Source organism: Chenopodium album, chromosome 21 (genome assembly GCF_948465745.1).
Source record: "Chenopodium album chromosome 21, dcCheAlbu1.1, whole genome shotgun sequence".
Lineage (NCBI taxonomy): Eukaryota > Viridiplantae > Streptophyta > Magnoliopsida > Caryophyllales > Amaranthaceae > Chenopodium > Chenopodium album.
Genome location: NC_137854.1, coordinates 25,089,921 through 25,112,550, shown reverse-complemented (window position 1 = coordinate 25,112,550; position 22,630 = coordinate 25,089,921). Strand labels below are relative to the sequence as shown.

Genomic DNA, 22,630 nt, shown 5'->3' with positions numbered 1-22,630 from the left:
GAAAGGATGGCAAAGGCGCCATGCGACAAGTGGAAGGGGAGGTTGCTGGTTTTGTTTTTCTATATTGTCCAAACAGGACTTGACACATGTCAGATGACCTAATATAATAGGTCATGAACTTTTGTTAACCGGTTAGGGATTGAAAAAAGGCAACAACCCACAAATTTCAGATTAATCCAAAATAATCCAAAGTTGAGATTATTCTAGCAAAATTCATAAAAGCTAAATTATTATTAGTATTATTCCTAATTTTTCCTTTTATTTTAGGACAATTTTCTATTTTATTTTAGGACAATTTTTTCTTGCACCAGTCATTCAGTCATTCGGATAGGTGCATCAAAAGAAAACAGAGGAATTATTAGATATAGAATCCGTGCACAAATTATATTCACATTAAAATACACCCCTTCAAACTTGACATCATCCGCTATACCAGAAAACCATACTACAATCTAACAAGATACACACCGTGAGACAAAAAGATGCCCAAAGATATTTTAGTCAAACAGAATATTGGATACATTCTCGTGATTTGTATTGAGCTACTAAACTATGCCAGTATCTCAAGACAATTGTGTAAAAATACATGAATGACATGATCATATTTTGATAAATACTACCAGGAAACCTCCTCCAGCCCTTTCAACTTCTTCATGTCCTGCAGGCTCTTGCAGCTTAACTCGCTAACAAACAAATTTCTGCAGGCTCACAAGCTAATGCAAATATTCGACACAAGAATATTAGTCAAATGTCTTCAAAATTTGAGCAAACCCTCACTGGATAGGCTGGCATAGACATGCCCACCGCCCACTGGTTACTTATGAGTTCAATGCCATGAATAGGTTCTGCCTTCGAGCATGCTCCGGGATGAGGCGGTTTACCATCTCAGGTGGGATGCCTGAGAGTTCTGAGAGTAAAACGAGATGCATGTTATATGTGATGGCAGAGAAAATAAAAAATTAAAAAACCAGAACTAAACCAGATTTGGCCCATTCCTGACAAATAAAATTTATAACACATCCATGTTCCAAAGTGAACTAATACAATGTTTATTTCAAGACTGCAACACTTCTTTTCGAAATGCAACATGCATAGAACAAATTAAAAATTAAAATATTAATAATAATAACTCTGAGAAAACGACGAATTTTTTTTGGAGAGATCATAAAGACAGACTATTCCTAGCAGCGTACTAAATGTTTGGTATCTTCAGCCTATATCATAATGGCTCATTAGTCATTTGTAAACGGATTTAGAAAGGTGGATAAAAAAAATAGTGTGGTTTTGTATATACATATAAGAAAGACAGGGGTTTTAACTTCATACATAAATAAAGGGCCAAGATTCTCAAAAAAGAATATAAACATTGGAAAATTTGTCAATACTACCTAAAAAAAGGACCCTTTGTGGGCTTGGTCAATTACTACCCCTATTACTGATGAATTTGAATGATTACTACTTAATGTAATTTTCCTACTACTTCAGGCTATAGTGACAACATTTGTTAGTGAAAATGTAATTTAAGGCTTTTTTTTTGGAAGGAAATGTAATTTTAATCCTTATATACTACTTCTGGTTCGGATTATATGCAACTTTGGTATATTATTTGTGAGATATAAAAAATTCCAAAGTTGCATATAATATGAACCGGAGGTAGTATTTAGTTACAAATGAAATAAAAAAATAAAAGGAAAATCTGTTAATTACTACCTCAAAAAAAGGGTCTTTGTGAATTACTACCCCTAAAAAGAAAAGTTGTTAATTACTACCCTAAAACTGATTTACTATAACAACTACTACCTCTTTTACTAATCCGCCTACTTAATACCATAATGATATCATTATTCATCTAAATTCTAATTAGTAGCTCTAAAACCTTAATTAATTAGATAAACCCTAACACCACCTTCCCACCACCATTGTACCACCTCCGGCGACCCCTCTTTGGCCCCTTACCACCTCCGACAGCTCCTCCACCATGAAACTTACTCCCTGCGCTCAATCCCCCAGACCACCACAAAACCCACCCTTACGTTCTCCCACCACAAAATCCACCCTCTTTATGTTCCCCCACCAGATTTCCATCTCTATATCGCTTTCCCGGCACACAATTCCCACTCCCTCACCTTCCATCACCACTAAACCCATCATCTCTACCATTCCCCACAACGAAACAAAGCCCTATCCCGTGGATGGGCTATTTTCGGGGGCTAGAAGAAGGGAAGAGGCGGTAATCAGGATTGAGGAAAAGGGAGGGGTGGGTTTTAAGGTTTGGGACAAAGGAAGGGGCGGTAATTGCGGGGGGTTTTGCGGTGGAGGTGAGTTTTTTGGTGGATGACAAAGAAAGAGTGGATTTCGTAGTGGGGGAGCCGCCGGAGGTGGTAAAGGAGGGCTGCCGGGTGGTGGGTAGGTGGTGCAAGGGTTTATCTGATTAATTAAGGTTTAAAAGCTATTAATTAAAATTTAGACAAATAATGATGTCATTAAGAGCTTAAGTAGGTTCATTAAGAAAAAAGGTAGTAGTTACTAGAATTAATCTGTTTTTGGGGTAGTAATTAACAACTTTTTTTTTAGGGGTAGTAATTCACAAAAGACCCCTTTTTGAGGTAGTAATTAACAAATTTTCCAAAATAAAAATAAAAGAGAAAAAAAAAGGAAAAATTGCTTTAAACAAGTTGGGTATTTCCTTTTTCCACAGCTCAATGTGTTGCAAGTTCCAATTTAAAACGCTTAAAACATAATTACCAAATAGTTCCAGATTTCAGCCCCACTGTCCTGACTTTGTTCAGAACAAGTTTTTCAAAGCTAAACCAATTCAACTATTGTTTACCAAAAGCAGCCAAATACTACACTAATATTAAAATCTCAATCCAGCTAGCATTGACAATAAAATCGTACCTTGTGGCTTGAAATTGAATAAAGGTGGAAGAGGGCGACCATTAGGAAGTCGTGTATTTGGATCCCTCAACTCATCAAAGAATGAGTGAATGCAAGCTTCCAACTGCAGAATATTTATACTGGACATATAAAAATGGCATTACACAATCCACTATCAATTCTACCAAGCATAAAAAAATAGCAGCCAACTTACAGCAGTGCATCTCAAATTTGGAGAGTATTGAAAGAACCTACAAATTAAATCTACTGCTTCAGGAGGCAGACGTTTCTGAAAGACCTGAGAAAATACACAACAGTTACAAAAGTAAATGAACTCAAAAGTTATAAGGGTTACATAGCAAAAAAAAAAATGGTTATAATAAAAAATGAAAAAATGAATTTTCAGACCTAATTTTCCAGGGAAAAAATCCTATCTGACGAGGTTAAGCACCCGCAATGCTTTCATGTATAATAGATTGAGTGATAGATTTAGCGACCCTTTTCCCAAGCATCGCCTCATTGGGAAAAAAAGAAAAAAAAAGGGAAAAAAAAAAAAAACTACCTCAGGTGTAACCACGGTCTAAGCTCTCTTCTGGAATCAGGGGCGGATCTAGCGGGGGTTCAACTGAGCCCCGTTAGATCCGGGAAAAAAATGGGAATTATTTTCTTAAAATAAAAAACTGAAAAACTATATAAATAATATTTAGAACAAAGATATAAATTGTAGTGGTGCGCAGCTCAGTTAGAAAGGTTATTAATTTTCAGATAGAAAGTTCCAGGTTCGAGAGTCATCAAGCGCATTTTGAGTTTTTATTTTTTTTTCTTTTTAATCTTCTCCTTTTCCCTATTCCTCGGTTAATCAGTTTCTCTTTCTTTTCTCATTGTCTAATTACAAAATTAAAACCTAGTCGTTGTTTTAAAGATATAATTTTGTTACTTGTTTAGTTGATTGATTAATGAATTGAATTATTGTCAATTGTATATTGATTTTCAATTGTATATTGTTAATCTAATAATGAATAATCTGTTTTAAGTTTTTCAATTTTTTAATTGTTAAAATGTTGATTGTTTTGTTGTATTGTTTAATCATTAAATGGGCAGTAGAGTACTGTAGTGCTGATTAATTTTTGTTAAATATTGTAGTGTGTGACCATGAAAAGTTTGGAGCATTTTAAAACAAATCTCAAAAATCATCAAACTTTTACTCTCCAAACTCTCAACCAGTAAAGACATTGAGGGTGAAGAAGACATCGAGTCATTTTTATTTTGCATTTTGTTGGAATTTGGATTTATTTTTTTGTGTACTTTCGTATTTATTCATTTGAACATTCAATTTTATACTTGAATTCCCGATTAATATCCGTGCATTCGGACATCGGGTGTTCAATGAAGTTCAAACCCCTTGGGTGCAATTCCTGAATCCGCCACTTTCTAGAATGACTTCAAGGTGAATATTCTAAGTTCATTTAACGGCTATGTCAGCTATGAGACTTCTTTTGGGAAAAGTGTTTTATATTCTAATAAAATAAAGGTCATAGGCCCTCTTTATATTTCTATATCCCAGAAATATTAATGGTATAAATTCTCTGTAAACAAAAACCTATGCCATTCCAAAACACAGCAGATCAAAACAGAACAAACCTGTGCAAAAGTGTAACTCCAGTATACAAAGTATGTTTTTAAAGCCAAAATCTAAGCTTCCTATATCCAATGTACGAAATGTATCCTTTAGAAGGAAGTAGCAATCTTGAATGAAATGATTGCTTAGAGAAAGGTGGATCTCTTCCCCAATACAAAAATCAGTATCCTTATACGGAGTATCATATAGTTTGACCACAAACATATTTAGACCTAAGCAAAACAGAAAATCAATTGTTTCTTAAAATAACATTCAACCATGGCTTGCATGACCCTCCAACTGGATCTCACCGTGTGCTTATAGGTGAAGATTAAAATATTAAGCAAGTCTGCATTCTGCAAGGATTCTTATCAACTTATGGTTCTAAAGCAAAAGAATCCGTTGTCCTGCAATCAATTTCTAACTGACAAGAAATCCTGTAATGTCATTATTTTGATATACAAAGAAGAGCATTTCATTTAAATTCCAGGTGTAAGAAGCTTAAGATGACTCCTAATAGTAATGCAAATGATATGCTTATCACAACAGGTGATTCAGTGGCAGTATCTAAAAAGAATCTTGATACTTCTGTAGCTCAATCTAGATACAAAGAAAACTAAAAGGTAAGTTTTCTTTTGCAAGAGTGTGAAGGGTGACAGGGAAGTTGCTAAATTTCTAGGTTACAGAGCACTCGTCCTATAACATTTTGAGAGCCTGAAACCAGTTCAACTCTGACACCATTAGTTCATGAAAAGAAAACATCTAACCAAACTAATAAATTATTAAAATCAGAATAAGAATAAAATTAAAATAGTCTGCCCCTCAAAAAACAAAAATAAATAAATAAAAAAATAAAAATAAAAATAAATAAAAATAGTCTGAATAAATTTGGAAAAACGACTAAGATTCCTATTGCTACCTCACTAACACAAAAAATAAATAAATAAATAAATATATATATATATATATATATATAGGGGGAGGCTCTCGTGAGAATTTATCTTATGTGAGAATTTTTCTTATGTGAGAACACTCTTTATGTTCTAAATTTTAACTCTTATGTTCTAAATTTTAAATCTGATGTTCTAAACTTTTCCTTAGGTGTTCTAAATTAAATCAAATGTTCTAATTTAGTACTCACATGTTCTAAACCATAAATTAGTTAAGTTTGATATTATAAATTTTAAAAAACTTGTTCCAAAATTTTAACATGTATGTTTTAAATTTTAAAACGTGTGTTCTAAGATTTTTAATTATATGTTCCAGATTTTAAAGCGTATGTTCTATTTTTTACTCGTATATTCTAAATTTTTTACTCACATGTTCTATATTCTATATCAATTTATTCTAAATTTTTATTCACATGTTCAAAATCTTAAATCAGATGATCTAAATTTTACTCATGTTTAAAATTTCATAAAGCAAATTTATTAAATATTTAGTCACTTGTTCTAATTCTTAAATAAAATGTTCTAAACATATTACTCACCTTGATGTTCTAAATTATTACTCATATGTTCTTAATTTTAATTTGAGTCACATGTTCTAAATTTTTACTCTTATGTTCTAAATTTGTACTCACATGTTCAAAATTTAAGATCAGTTCTCATATAAATACAAATTCTCACATATGGGCCTATTCTCATTGGATCCCTCCCCTATATATATATATATATAAAAGATAATACTATCACTATGAGTTTATTAAGTTTTCCGTTTCTAAAACAGTAAAATAAGTACATCATTGTTAATCAAAGTTTACTTTCATATTTTATAAATAATGTGTACCAACATTATTAAAGCTACACCTGATGCAAAGAAAAACAAATCCAATCCAAATCTAAATTCAATGAAGAGAAATTTAATTATGAGTTTGGGCTAATAAAACCTAATTGTTGTTAAATTTGTTCCAGATCAAATAAAAGTTAAAAGGGAAGTAGAATCGTCAGCAGCTAGATTCCTTTGGAGAGGCTATGCTTACCTTGACTTGGAAAAGGGTCTAGGGTAATCATATTTAACTATTTAAGCATCAAATACAATGTTCTAAATTATAATAGGACAATATCACTATATTGAATTTGGATATGTGTACATCAATAACGAAATATGCATAGGCAATGAACAATAAGACATCATATAAATCAAGAAAGGTAGTGTGTGCACTGCTATAATTTCATGAGCATTATTTTATTGACATATAACTATCATTATGTTACAAAACAAAAGTCAATCTTAAAGTATATTAAACTTCTAGTTCCGAAAATATCCCAACTAATCCACCTTGAGTTGAGAGATATTGTACCCTCTCCCTCCAGAATACTCAAAGCATTCCTAGACATCCTAGTAAATATAACTTCCAAAAGTCTTATTTCTACATAACAAGGCAATGCATATATAACTGTGAGCCCGTGAGCTTTCACAGGACGCAAAAAGAAGAGCAAGACATAAGAAACAACATAAGACAAGAATCTTCTGTAAGTAGTGTAAGTCCCACAAGGGTTTTCATTGTGACTGTATTCTTCAATTCTCACAATACTGTGCAAGGAAAATGAGTACCTGACTTAAATGGATTGGCTTGACAAAATTTGTCTTCATCAATATTTTTGTTTAATTTTGATAATCGTATGGAGTTTGTTAACAGTACGAAATTATAAGAAATTCGGTTGTTTCTGTTTGTCGATAGGTGACAAAAGCAATATTAGGAGTTAGGACATATTGCCAATGCTTGCACCAGAAAGAAAAACCCACACCATAAGAGCAACATATCCAACAATGGGAACTAAAAGATAGAGACAATCGACACTGTTTAGCCATACCTTGTGCCATGGATGAGGTTTTATCTGTGGAAACTTGAATTCAGTGTAATTGGGATTCATGCATTTTATCTCTTCTCTAGTTGGTGTTCCAAGAACCTACAATAAACTGTGTTACGCATCCTGATAAAGATAAGGTTGATTATTGAATGCAAGACAGGATTAACATTATTTCCAGTAAAAAGAAATGCACATAAGATAATAATAAAGTGGATAGGAAGATGATCAGTACTCCTCTAAAAACTAAACATATCGAAATTGCATGTGTTACATGTTGTACATCATCCACAGGATAAACCAAGGAAATCCACTAGAGGATAGCACCAAAGAGAAGCAACAATACAAGTGTGCTGAACACATGCAGATTACCTGGAAATATTCAAACTTCTATTTTTCAAGTTAAACAGAATGATCTGCAAATGCAAACCAATATAGCTTGTGCACACAACATCCCTACACTCTATAGTCCCAAACATAAAATTCCAAGGAAATTATAGAAACCACCCATCTATGTTACTCGGACTCTTCATTTTACCTCTAGTACCTCTGTTGGACCCTTCGGACATGGGTATGACACTTGGACATTTCATTTTAGTTCAAAATCATTGATTTTTTTACACAATAGCCATGTCGGACACGGTTACCCGGTAACATAGCATCAAAAAGCACAAAATATAATGGTCAATATTTCGAAAAGCCAAAGCACATCAAGCACACGTCAACAAAGCAACACTTTGTAATCAGAATTAAGCCTCTATACAATAAAACTATGACGATACCGAACAGACCATAAATTAGTTGACGTGTGCAAAAGAATTTGCAAAAGAATTTTTGGAGCTTTTTTCCGCAAGATGGTGCTTTTAAAAGGATTTTCGACAAATTTTCCAAACCCTTAAATCAAAAAAATTGTGCAACCCTTCATATGTAACCCCTACCCCCCCCCCCCCTTCTCACACCCACTCTTCAAGTAAAAATATATATGTCTCCATCAAAGTAAACAACCCATACAAAGATTTTACCCAATTTTGAAAACTCAATAACTATGATATACCCTCCTACGTAACTAAACCAAATGACACTTTCATTCAGGAAGATGATAATAAAATATAATAAAAGAAAAGAAATATAAGGGGAAGGGGGAGGGTGGGGAAGAATTTACACCTGATCATTATACCGGTGGACAAATTTTCACAATATAGCCTTGATATACAACTTAATCCACAATTCACAAACCTTTGAATACAAACTCCTGGGTTTCTAGTTCTTTTATTGCCCAATTGGGTACCGAGAATAGCATTTTGATCTACTAATTTTCTCTTGGCAAGTTTAAGATTAGAGTAACGTTAAATAAAATCTATCATGAATAATAAAAAAAGAAATAAAAAGAAATTCACTAGGAAAACAAAAGAAAGTTTTATGAATTAGATTTAAGCAAAGGACATCTCGCGAACATTGAAACAATAGGAGTACCTTAATTATTTCTTCAAGGTGCATAGGTAATTCGTACAAAAATCAAAAAATATAAAGAGAATTCCATCCCATGGAGTTTAACAAATAGCATGTCCCTCACTTCATATCTTAAAGTTTTATCAAGCCACTTGGCAATGATAAGACAAATAAGAGGGGATAAAGTAAAGGAGGAAAAACTATGGTATTTTTTTACTATTTGGACTGTAATATGGAAACACATTCTTCTAAAAATGAGGACAAAAGTTTCCCACCTGATTCCTCGGTAATTTTTTAATCCCTTGAATAACTTCCGCTTCTGCTTTCTCCTCATACCTCCATATCTCACATGACTCTCTACTCATAAGCTCTACCTTCTCTTTCTCTTATGTATCTTTCCTTCCCTTCTCAAATCTCCTTGGTTATTCTCCTTTCTCTCTCCTCCACCAAGAAAAAAATCGCACCCTCATTGGTTTACAATTTGAAGTTCTATAGAAGTTAACGAGGAAGTTGTCAAAATAAACTATTTTTTGCGGTGGCTAAGGAAGGTGATGGTGGTATTTGGAGGTGCCGTCAATGGTGGTGGTTCCATGTAAATATGATATCCGATGAAATCAATGAAAGATGAAATCAATTACTCCAAAATAACATTACCCTCACACCTCAGCTTAGATTACCCCTTTTAAAATCTCACCTCTTAAATCAGTTCCTTGGCAATAGTTCAGCTCTTTAATTTATACCCTTTGCAACACTAATTCCAGGCCTCATGAGTGAAATTGCTATAAGATGAAATCAAATACCTGGATACATATGCAAGTATCTAGCATGAACCTCGTCTTGATCCCTCAATGTAAAAAAGAATTAGGCAAAAAAGAAAATTATAAGTTGCCCATCTAAAAAATGTATATACTTTCTTTGTTCCCCTAACATTGCAACAATTACTATTTTAGAAAGTTTCACAAATATTGCAACATTACAATATATGCACATGTTTTCTCCTCTCTCTCTCTCTCTCTCTCTCTCTCTCTCTCCCCCTCCCTCCCTCCCTCCCTCCCTCTCTCTCTCTCCCCATCACATCGTCCCCATTTATATTTATCTCTCCTCACCTTACATTCCATGTCTTCCCCCTTGTTGCAATATTAGGGGAATAGAGGAAGTATATTCTAGGTATACATCACAATGACAGGAATAAAGTCTCTTCAGATCAAGAACTAAGTCCAATTCACAATATGATCAAAGCCTCCTTTTTCTCCAAACAAAACCTAGTGGATCTTTCAATGGCCAAGATTAGACAGGGATGGAACAAAAGTATGTCAACGCTAGCTATTCAGCACAACTGTACACCAGCAGCTTTGAGCTATTTTTACTTAGTTCCCTTATGTGAATTCATAAATAGCTCTTTCTACTAAGCACTTCCCTCTGTTGCCCTACAGAGTTTGAAGAAATGTCCAGAACATATTTGCTTTATGAGCATTAGCACCTCCACAATTTTAATCCATGGTGCACTTTTGGTTACAAGGGATGCAAATTCATTAAAAATATAAAAAATAAAATTAGCATGATAGATAATCTTACCTTGATGATCTCCACTAATTGATCCACCCCACTCTCTCCAGGGAATAATGGCTGTTAAAAATATTCATTTAGGGTTAAAGGATGTACATCACCAAGCATATAGCAGTCAACATTTTCTAATGAAAATCAACCACCTGCCCAAGAAGTAATTCTGCCATAACACATCCTGTAGACCATATATCTATTGCAGTGGTATACTCAGTAGCCCCAAAAATGAGTTCTGGGGCACGGTAGTATCTTGAGCATATATATGAAACATTGGGTTCTCCTTTAACCTAACACAATGAACAAGCAAAAAAACAAAGGAAAAAATTAGGGCACAAGAGAACAGACAAAAGAAAACAATAAAATTGATAAAGTATCTCAAAATGGACATATAAGTCTAATTATTATCCGGCCAATTACAAGCATACCAATACTTTTGCACTTCCAAAATCACATAGTTTGAGCTGGTGTGTATGCGGATTTACCTAGCACAACAATAAAATATTTCAGTACAACTGTGCAAGATAATTTTGTCTACAGATAGTACAACCAATGAATATATGGGATCAATATTATTGCACAAATACTAAGCATTTAACCTAATGTGCTCTCCCTTCTCTGTCATGTTAATTTCAGACATAAAGAGGGCCAAGAAGTTGTGTAGTACCTTAAGCGACAAAGAGGTCTTAACGTGGTTCAATGCAATTATTAAACTCATACTAGTATAATTAACAAATATAAATTAGTAGCTATTTGCTACAACTTCCAATCCTTACCCTAACCTCGAAGTACGAAAATATAATTAAGTTGCCTTAGGTTTGATATAACTGTTAAGTTTTATAGAAAAAGGGGGAATAATAATCTAATTGACAATGTGAGCTACCTTGATAGAAAGGCTACAAAGTAATTGCCACCAAAAGTCTTGTTCCGTTATTAACTTGGCAACTTGAAAACCTAAAAATTTTGTATCCCTTATTTCCTTTTATTTCAACCCAAATTTCTCATCAAAACATTTCCTTTCGACAACAATATAGGGTTGGGATCCGGTGAGAAGTGCGCTTAATGTAGAGGCGTGAGAAGTTGATGTACATTTGGGTTTCAATGTAGATATATCAAGCATCCATTGTGGGTACATTAAACATATATTGTAGATATATTATGCATGCCTTGGATAAGAAAATGAAAGCAACCCAATATCTCTAAATAGCCAACATCCCATTGTTTATAAGCTCCAAGTAAAGGACTTCTTGCAAATAAACATCCAACATCATTCAAATTCCACTATCTTAAACAGGTACAATAAGGATCAAATATAGATCCCTCCCTGTGATAAAATCTTGCATTATAATACGCAGTATTTTCCACCATATCACAATAATCATCCAACCTTTAAATTTTTAGGGCCAAGCATAGTAGTAAACAAACATCTTATTTACCTAATGTCAATAGTTATGTTTCCATTTATGCTGCATTAAACAACACATTTAAGATATTAGCGGGAAAAAAATAATAATATCTTAGTACCACAGTTTTCCAGATTCTATACATTTCTGTAATGTAAGTGATTTACATAACCAGGGATCTAAATTATATTGCCAAAATCAGAGAACAAACTGCAAATATAAATTACAAGCCCATAACAATAGTTCTCTTAGGTAATACAAGTATACAACTAAAACGATGGTATAAATTTGGATGACTGGATTCTTCATAGCAATAGCAAATGCAGAAGTGGATCCAAGAGGAGTTCGCATCCATTTCCACCATGAGAGAACGAGGAATTTCAAATCCCCATGAAGAGCAAAGGGTCCGGTGTGAGCTTCAACTTCCAGAATTTAATGGAAGAAATTTGGATGACTGGATTCTTCTATTAGAGGGTTCCTTTCAATTTTTCAAGATAAATGAGGAGACGAAGTTGAAGGCTGACATCAATGGACTTGTTGGCAAAGCGTTGCACTGGTTCGAATGTGAACACCGATGGCAACCGTTTCGTGATTGGCAAGAGTTAAAGACTTGGCTGCTTTGACATTGTGGGTTGTAGCTACCAAAACAGAAGGGAGTGAGATATCTCAGGAAGTAGTGGGTGTGGCAGAGAAAGAGGAGGACGTGGTGGAGAAGAGGGGTAGCACTCAAACCGATTTTGAGGGGACTAGTTTGGGAGAGAAGCTTGTTGGTATCTCAGGTAGTTTACATGGAGAAAAATTCAAGAAGGAAAGTGTCAGAGAGAGTGGATCAGGCGGTGGTCCGGGATCCTTAGCCAGAAAAGGTGAGACTGGTGATAAGACCGCCACTAGAGGTGGTCTGAAGAGGGAAGGAGTTGGCTTTGTGAAAGGCGGGTAATCAGCTAGTAGGACCTGGGTAAAGTTTCCAGCGGTAGTTTAAGCTTCCTTGCCGGCGACAATTCTGGTGGGGATTTCTATGGTGGATCTGAAAGCTTTGAGAGCGAGTGGGGTTGCGGAGTGGAGAGCTTTGCGAGAAAACTTATATCGGGTGGAAGGAGTGGTGATTTTGGTGATGGGTTTTCCCGTGGAGGTCAGGGTTGGCGGCGAAGCTCGTGAAGTTTGGGTGAATTTTGGTACCTTGCAAAGGGCCATAGTTTATGTGTTTGTCAAAGGTGGGATAGGAGGAATTTTCGAGAAGGACGGCAGTGGGTCCGGTAGTGGTCTTGGACCTATGGCCAGAAGAGGTGAGCTGAATTGTGGTGGTTGGCACAAAGGGAAGGAATCCGGCACAAAGGGTGGTGATTTCTCAGATGGTTTTACTGGCAGGTGTTTGGCCGGAGGTGGAGCAGGAGTAAGGTTTCAAAGGGAGTGGTTAGACTGCTTAATTGGTGGGCTCTTGAAGTGTGCAGAAGTAGCTTTTAGCACAGAGTTGACTGGAATTTTCATTGGCTTGTGGAAGAAGCCAATTTTGAAAAGTGCAAGTAAGGGTATAGTAATACGCCTTGAAGATATTGCAAGGGCATTCAGCCAAGAGTCACGTGATTCAAACAAAATAGATGGCCAGCAGGCCGCCCAGCATACCAAATATAGTGGGGTCCAGAGGTTAAAGGGGCTTGCTCATTTTTTGTGATAAAAAAGAAAGGCAAACAAATGGGCTTAATGACTTTAGGCCTAGTCTTCTTTCTCCTATTCTCACTGCCAGCTCACCCCTCCACCTTACATGTAGTCCGCTCTTTCCACTCTGAAAAGTCATTCTCCTCCTTCATCAACTTTGAGAGATCATTGCTTTTGCCGAGAATTGAGTGCTGATTATTATCCACCTTGAGGACAAGGTGGAAGTTTATGGGGTGGTAATGTAATAGACCAACATTAGGAAGGGAATTTTGGGAAGTCTAATACTTTTAGATTAGTAGTCCTTGACTCCTTGGCCTTAGTGTAAATAGGAAATAGTATATGCACAAAGACATGTGAATTGTGAGGAGAAATGTTGAGAGTAGTAACCTCAAGTTACTAGGAGAGTGATAACCTAAAGTTATCAAGAGAGTGATAGCCTTAAGCTATTAATCTATCCTTTTGTATCCAAATTCTGCCATTATTAATATAAATTCCAATGCTCAAATCTTACCAGTAGATTCTGAGGCTTAATATCCCGATGGCATATTCCAATGCAGTTGTGTAAATATGCCAGTGCCCTGCAGATCTGCATAGGCAGAAAATTAACCACAAAGAAGTGAGTGAAGATATATAGAAAGAGGGGAGAGGGGGAACAAGTACAGCTACTCCATACTTAATATGATTACACATAACAGACCATGAGCATTTTCTGTAAATGTCTCCTCAAGATGCTTAGTAAAACTCCTTAACACCCACCCCTTCATTTTCATAGAAGTCCTTACTGCTTATGCCCAAAGGATGCTATGTTAACAATCCTAATAAATCCACCATGATTAACCCAAAAGCTGAACTGAAACTGCAATATAGCTGACATAAACTAGACAATTTTTTATTTCAATATTATTTAAAAAAATAAATAAATAAATAAAAAGGTACTAAGGATTCTTAACTAAACAGGATGACAATAGTTGGAAACTTAGGAACTAAATTAAAATACCAATGGTACTAAAATAGAAATATATATATATATATATATATATATATATATATATATATATATATATATATATATATATATTATATATTATTTTAATTAGGGTGTGTTCTATTCACCTGCAATAATTTGTACTAATTTGAACTGAACTAAATTCGCCTAAATTAGTTTGAAATTATAAACTTATTTTAGTTGTAAATTAATCATGGGTAGCTCTTATTAACCCTTATATATAACCTTAATTTTACTTGAGTTTATTAAACCCTTATTTGAATTGATTTGATTTAAAATAAGCGGAAGTATGACAAACCAAATAGAGCCTTAATGATGATGTAATAGAAATGCATACAAGAGTAGCCAAACACAGCTCCAAAATAAGTAAAATAAATGGCCATAGCTCCACCTCTCTCATATAAAACAAAGCCCCGATTATGTGAGCCCAATTTACCATGAAACTCAACAAGTTTAAAGAACCAACTAATATAAGACAATAGGTCACATTAGTGTTGAGTGTTTCCATGTTATATAATAAAACTGCTCAATTTGTATAACAAAATCATAAACTCAAATTAATTTAAATAGACAGCAATTTGAGCAATTAATATTAGTACCATAGCTTGATACAAGAGATCCGAGGACAACTCTCAAACAGAGGAATACTACACCTAACAGACATTTTATAAAGAAGATCCCAGGAAAACAGAAGAATGCACCAATCATGTGCAAGCCAAGGAAAAAACATAATAACTACATTCAGACCAGAAGGCTTCTAGTCATGGAAAATACTTCAGTCTACAAATTGTACACCTCCATTTTTAACCAAACATCTAACCCTATACACAGCATCCTATATCAGTCAGGATTCAACAGCATCTACGATATTCTCAGTGTTGATTTGGAATGAAATTTGTCACAGAAAAACAAATTAATATCCACAAATGTTTTTCACTTCAAGTAAAAATTTATGATTAACATTCATGTAACCAAGTTATGTATCTGATCATAGAAAAACAGATGAGACCGTTTCAATCAATCAATCAATTAATTGAAGCCTTAATCCCATAAGAGGGGTCGGCTACATACACCAAAAGTGATTATTCCGTAGTCATCCACAAAAATCCTTCTCTTCCATTCCTTACGATCAAATACCTCATTCTCATGCAAATCCATTTAATTCATATACTTCCTAACTCCTTCCAACTAAGTCATTTTCGGTCTCCCTCCACCTAGTTTAACCTCTCCATGATCCCACTCTTCGTACCAGTGCACCTTGGGGTCTCCGTCTTACATACATGAACCAACATAGGCGATTTTCCCTTAATTTTCCTGCAAATAACTTCATTTTATATACTACTAGATAAAGCCCGTGCAATGCACGGTTTGTTTGATTTTTTTATTTTTTTTATTTTTTTTGTACTTATGAGCTAAAATTTGTTATATATTTAGATAAAATTCCTAATAATAAAAGATAATGTTTAATATTTAATTAATTTAAGCTTAAAAATCTCGTTCGCCAATTTTGCTTACGTGGCATTTGAATTATTTAATTCTAAAATAAATTAATAATCTCTTATTTAATTAACTACTGCTAAGATTTATAATCCTACATGGCGCGCTTAGAAAATTAGATCCTACGTGGCTCTCTAAAAACTCGGGAAAAAACTCCCCTTTATATATATATATATATATATATATATATTAGATTTTTAAGGTTGCTCTCGCACATCCATCTTAACATGCGCATTTCTGTAACCTTCATCTTTGAATATGCTCCTTCTTAGAAGCCTAAAATTTTGTACCATAACATTGGTCTAACATAGATAGTTTTCACACGTAAAGGAGGGTTTCTCACAATAGTAATCCCCTAATCACGTACTTCTATGAAAATAGATCTAAACTTTAGAACATGTGAGTGAAATTTTAGAAAATCCGAGTGAAAATTTTAAACATATGATTTAAATTAAGAACAATTGATTCAAAATTTAGAGCATCTAATTTAAGATTTAGACCAAGTTAGTAAAAATTTAGAAAACCTAGTTTATAATTAAAAATATCTATTTTAAGATTTAAAACACATAACTAAAAATAAAGAAACCTCATTACAAATTTTAAACATATGGTTTAAATTTAGAGCATGTGAATAAAATATACGAGTAAAGTTTTAGAACATATGAATTAAAACCAAGAATATATTGTTAAAAATATTTTAACACAATTTAAAATTTAGAAAACATAAGTTAAAATTTGGAACTAATTTAATATTTAGAACATGAGAGATTATAAATGTGGATCAAAACTATGAGAGATTATAAACAATCTTAAATTCTAACAAAAAAAATATTCAATGAGGTTCAGATTATGGATTTAAAATCTGATATAAAGAGACCTGAAAGTACCGAGAGAAACGTGACTACTAAGTTATGCTAAAAAATCTTACATTATCTTTACATCAATTACTTGTAGAATGAACACAATGAATTATTTCAAACCTCAAAGGTGATTAAGGTCACATATTTACAAGCTAAATATAGTAAAATTGCCTTGGCTGGCAAAAGCTGACAGGGCCGAAAACCCGACAACCTGAAAATAGCGGGTTTAAGTTGAGATTTTTGACCCGAAAACCTAAATTGATCAACACTAACCCGATTTGATAAATAAATGAGTTAGGTTAAGGTAGAAATATCGAACCCAAAAATGACCCACTCAACCCGAAATATTAAGTGGATCGTTTTTTTTAATTTTGATAGGGGAGCTGAAATTAAAATAAATAAATAAATAAAACCAATTCAAAGCTGCAAAAATTAAGTACTCCCTTCGTCCCATAATACTTGACACAGTCTCCATTTTCGTCTATCCCACAATACTTGACACGAAACTAAATATGGAATGGGACCGCTAATAAAAAAAAATATTTTCCCACATTTTCTCTCGCCTCACTTATCCCACTCACACCTCACTTATTGTTTTCTTACAATAAAAAAATACAAAAGAGAATCTTGTATACAATAAACAATTGTTTAAATGGACCCACTTGTAGTTTTCTTAAACTACATGTCCAACCCAATGTCCCAAGTATTATGGAACGAAGGGAGTAAACCTTAAGGATTTGTAAACAAGAGGATTATAGCGCTTGGGATGGGAATTTGAGGTTGGACCCAGCCCACATCTTTTGCCTTAGTATAAAATCAATCCAAACCCTAATCCACTTCCTCCTCTCTTTTCTTTAGGTTCTTTCTCTCTCTAACAACCCCCTTTTAGGTTCTCTTCAATTCTTTAGTTCAGTTTGTAAATTACTAATTTTCAACTACTTTCTATTGAATTTCTCCAAAATTACATTTTAGTGGCTGATTATAGTTTAGTCTCTCCCCTCTTTCAAGGAGGGTATGCATGAACGAAATTCAAATAAAAATTCAAGCTTTCAAGTCCAAGCTCTCTTATGCGCTTCATATATTCAACCAAAAAAATAAAAGAATTTACTAGTAAATTGTAATACTTCGTATTAGTTTAGGAATGTTTACTTCTGATTTGCGAATTCTTTTTATTTTCTATAGTAGCAAATCTATGAATTGGTAATGCTGATAGATATTACAAAATACTCCTTAGTAAATTTGCACTTAAAAAATCTATCTTCTTAAAAAAACAATTGTTAGCTACCTAAAATTAACTTAAAATCAGGTTGAATCGGGTCAAATTCAGTTGACTGAACCCGAAAAAGTCAAATGAATCGGGTTGGGTGGGGGGTTGCTTACTCGAAATTAGGTGACCTGAACACAAACCTGATCCAACCTGATTTGTTTGCCAGAATGCCAGCCCTACTTAGATGTGGCTTTTCAGAAATTAGATCTAAACCATGCTTCGAAAGTTCCTAACTTTTACTTTTTGCACCAAAATTAAAGCAATTTGAAAGAGAGTGTTGATATCGTGAGTGGGTGTAAGAGAAAGGTGGAAAAAGTAAGAGAGAGAGAGAGAGAGAGAGAGAGAGCGCCAAAACATGAGTTTAAGTAAAAGGTGGATGTAACTATGACACAATGACCTAAAAGTTGTGTGTAGCTATAGTTGGGTTATAATATCATATAATAAAAGGGGTTTGCCAAAAGTGAAATAAAAATAATTTGTTAAAAACTATTTAAAATGGGTGAAGAAGGAAAGTGGTTAGAACCTTTCTTTTTATGTTCTCTTTTAAGTAGTCGACCCAAAGTTTTTTATTATCATTTTAGCATACAATTAATAAAATCATAGAGCTTTAATAATTTCAATTCAAAAACTTAAAAGACTTGCATAAGGGGCCACAAAAGAGATAGGGGAGATAACATGAATGTACTTGATAGCAAATACCTGATAGATATAGAGTTTGACATATATTAGAGGCATCTTCTGGTGCATTCTGTTGTATCCCCTTGCAATACGATTGACAGTTTCAGGAACATATTCAAGAACGAGATTAAGGTATACCTCCTCCTTATCTGTTGTTGAAAAGAAACAATGCTTGAGAGCTACAATATTAGGATGATCTAACATCTGCATGATCTGTAACTCTCGGTTTTTGTAGCGTTTGTCCTGTAACACCTTCTTGATCGCTACAATCTCCCCAGTCTCCCTACACTTTGCCTGCATAAGGAATTTTGATTTACAAGACAGAATCCAATAAAGCCTAAAAAATACAAGAAAACATAAAGTAACCATTAATACACTCACCTGGTACACAACACCAAAGGAACCAGTTCCAACCACGTGCTCTGCAATATAATTGATGGTCTGTCCAAGGAAATTAAATAATCTTGCTAAGATCATCTTACTCAAGCAACAACCTGAAAATTTTATGCATAAAATTCATCCAACCTGTCTAGGTTGACCATTACGACCGCCAATCGTTGTCCTGATAACATGCCCTGCTTCTGCACCAACACCATCAATAACATCTGGTTCACTGTCCTGCTGAATGATCCAAATTTTAAACATTTTATCAGTCATTTATGGCATTTGTACATTAAAGGCCAATTCCATAGAGACAAACAGTTTTGCACCTAATAGAATTGCTCCTGCATCAAGTTTACAATCTACGCTTAGTCAGCATGATAGTACATAACAACTCTAAGGGTGTGCTCATACGCAACCATGCTCATAAACAATCCACTCAATTGAATGTCTTATCTTATCAGATATAAAGGAATTAAATATATGATGCCAATTTAGCTTTCATGTTTCTCAAGAAGATTTTCGGGTTTACTATGAATGATGGTTAATAATATTGGCATTTTGGCACACTATTTTATAGTAGTAATTTCATATGATGCTCGGACTTGGATACGATTGTCAAACTTAGGTGTAGATCCATGTTTATGGAAAGTTTTTAATTTAAAGATACTGGTACATGGGTAATGAGGGTGCAAATTGAAGATCTGAGGACCAGCACACTGACCATTTATATAAGTAATCCGTCTATAATTAAAAATCAGTCCTGTTCTATATAGAGTTTCTTTAATTTTTTCAAGGATATGGTAATTTGCTTGCTTCAATCTATAAGAAACAAGTAGATAAAGAAGTATAAAAGACAAAATATGGGCAAAATGAAAATGGATGAAATTATTATGGAAAAGGTACTTATGCTTTGACCAGTCAAACCCTGTTCACTATGAAGTAAAAACCCCTCTCATGCTATAACGTATTTTGGAAAACACAGTAGAGATGCAGAATTACAGCTATCATCCACCAAAGGCCAGCCACATCTATCCAATGGAAAAAAGTATTTCATGTTCCATTTCATAAAGATGTTTATAAAGGCACGATTTTCCCATCTTGAATCAAACAATGTAAACACAAGATCTAGTAGCTGTTGACAATTAACTAATTTCAGATGAAGTAATAAAATATTCATTTATAGATTTCTAAACAGAAAGTGAGAAGCTGTTTCAGTTTTGTCCTTACCAAATCTGGCCAAAGTCTCATATACCTATCCACAGCATGTATCTACCAACGCAGAAATGAAAGGGGTGATTGGCGAGCCAGATCTTTTTAAGAATTTTCTGTTAGATGGATCCTAGCCAAAAATTCTTCATAGCCCTACCGTATTCTAATAACTTTTGTTTTGACACCCTATGTTTTGATCATTCCTTTTCAGAACTAAATTAACATGGAAATGGAGTTTTACCAAGCACCTATTAGTTTTATTGGATACCGACAATTGAGGATAAGATTAAAATTTGAGAAAACATGACTCAGTTCTTTTTTTTTTTCCTGTGACCAGAAATTTATCCTTTTTCACGCTGTTATGGAGAAGACAAGTGCTTATGTGGCATGCCAACATAATTGATTATTTATTTAATTTTTATCATTTTATGGATACTACAATGCATTCATGCATGATTTATAAGTTTGAAAGACAAATGATGTTCATTGGCAGCCCTCTCTTCATATAATGACACCAATTACTATGGGTGATTACAATTTGTCTGTAATGAATGGTATGGTAGATGCTTGTAATGTATGGTTAGAAATGTAGGTTAACCAACTTGGTATTGTAAGAGAAATAATTTGCTAAACTGCAATTCTAGTTACCTGAACCATTTTTCAGAACATCAACAGAGATGGCACACATATGTAATAAAACATACTAATACATGGAGCAACACTGATCCCACTTCCACCCCTTCTCTTACACATGTTCTACAGCCCACATTATTGGTATCCATAGCAATACAGAAGATAATATAAATACAAAACCCTGATAGTACATACCATAGATAAGAAGTCAACCAATCAATCAATGCCATAGAAAAGAAGTGAAGATTGAAAATTGTTTGATTTCTCCATTAACGAGACAAAGGCATACTTGCATCAAGAGAAAAGATTTATGTTACAAACTTACAATGAAGTATTGTTAATGGGTTGACCAAGTTTTTCCCATAAACAAGTAGAGTAACCTAAACTTTCCACACACGATAGAAGGACAAGATATAAGCATTTGGCCTAGACATGAAGGACAGGGTTATCAAAAAAATACACGCTATAGAAAGGTAAAACGAACAAAAAAAAAAACAAACAATGCTTACTCCGATGACAAACCAATACTCATCACCCCTCTTATCGACAAAATAAATTACTAACAGACAAACAAAATAATACGATTTTTTACACTTTTTCAAGCTCTAAACAAAGTGTGTGTTCTTCATAATATGATAATCTAACAATTATACAAATCATAAAAGTTGATTATAAACGAAAAATAAACACATAGATTAAAATTAGAATCTTACCCTATCATCATCACGGTCTGCTCGGTCTCCTCCGAGTCTTAATTCAAGCATCTCTTTCCCCAACCAATCCACAGAACTAGATGAGCCATTCAGGCCATTAGATGCCATTGAACTGCCAGGCCCTCCATTCCCTATACTGGCAGAGGACATTTCAGCAAACTATTAATCCCAATTTCCCTACTGTTCACCCAATTGGCCGTGACTTTCCATCGAACCTTGCTTGCATTCACATTCAACACCAAATTCTTCAAAAATCCGCAAAATTATAAATCAACAACTTCAAAATTAAATACATATCAGTGTAAGATTAATCAATCAAACTATCAGAATTGCGGAGAATCATGTAGAACCGAAGAACTCAGGTCAATTTTGATCTCAATTTTTAAAAAAGGAGACCTAATTAGCGCAATAACAAAAAGGAAATTAAAGAAAAAAAAATTCTCAAGAAAAACGACAAAAATTGAAGTAGATCGTTACCAATCAAAGTATAATGAGTGATCCTGAAGATGATCTTGATAAACAAACACAAAATAATGGCTGGCTTTCGCAATTGCTTATGATGGGGACTGTCACTCTTTCTCTCTCCTATGCTTTTATCGTCCAAGTTTTTCAAATAGTTAGCTGTTAAAAGAAAAACTAACTTTTTAATTTCGGAAAAAATAGAGTGTAACTAGGGATGTCAATAGGGTGGGGCGGATGTTGGCCTTCCCATCCCCATCCCCACCTAATATTTTCATCTCTATCCCCATCCCCGCGGCAGGTCCAATTTTCATCCCCATCCCCGCCCTATCCCCCACTTGGATATCCATCTCCACCTAATCCCCACCAAAGACCTGCCTAATCCCCACCCAAGATCCACCTAATTTCCGTATCTCAAATACACAATTCTACATAATTAATACGCATTATAAAATAAACGTTCTACGCACATTTTTGTGTTATAATTTAAGTATCGTACAAAGTATTATAATTAATATTATATTTTATGTAATTATTTTATAAATACTACAAAA

At 34.1% G+C, this 22,630-nt stretch overlaps 1 protein-coding gene across 6 annotated transcripts; it reads right to left on the bottom strand.

The window, feature by feature from the left end:
* Positions 1-330: 330 nt before the first annotated feature.
* On the bottom strand, positions 331-22,232 carry LOC145600234 (shaggy-related protein kinase kappa-like). 6 transcript variants are annotated; one of them, XM_081656153.1, is made up of 13 exons: positions 22,095-22,232; positions 21,618-21,753; positions 19,204-19,299; positions 19,060-19,119; positions 18,700-18,972; positions 13,882-13,956; positions 10,743-10,799; positions 10,464-10,604; positions 10,330-10,380; positions 7,312-7,407; positions 3,092-3,175; positions 2,899-3,001; positions 331-907 (listed from the first exon to the last, which is right to left on the bottom strand). In XM_081656153.1, the coding sequence occupies exons 2-13, from the start codon at positions 21,723-21,725 to the stop codon at positions 819-821; spliced, it is 1,233 nt and encodes a 410-aa protein (XP_081512279.1). In that variant the 5' UTR covers positions 21,726-21,753; positions 22,095-22,232; the 3' UTR covers positions 331-818. The 6 variants fall into 6 exon arrangements, with proteins under 6 accessions (XP_081512279.1, XP_081512275.1, XP_081512274.1 ...); XM_081656149.1 differs by having other exon boundaries at positions 21,618-21,862; positions 22,095-22,230; XM_081656148.1 differs by having other exon boundaries at positions 21,618-21,894; positions 22,095-22,229.
* Between the last annotated feature and the right edge of the window lie 398 nt (positions 22,233-22,630).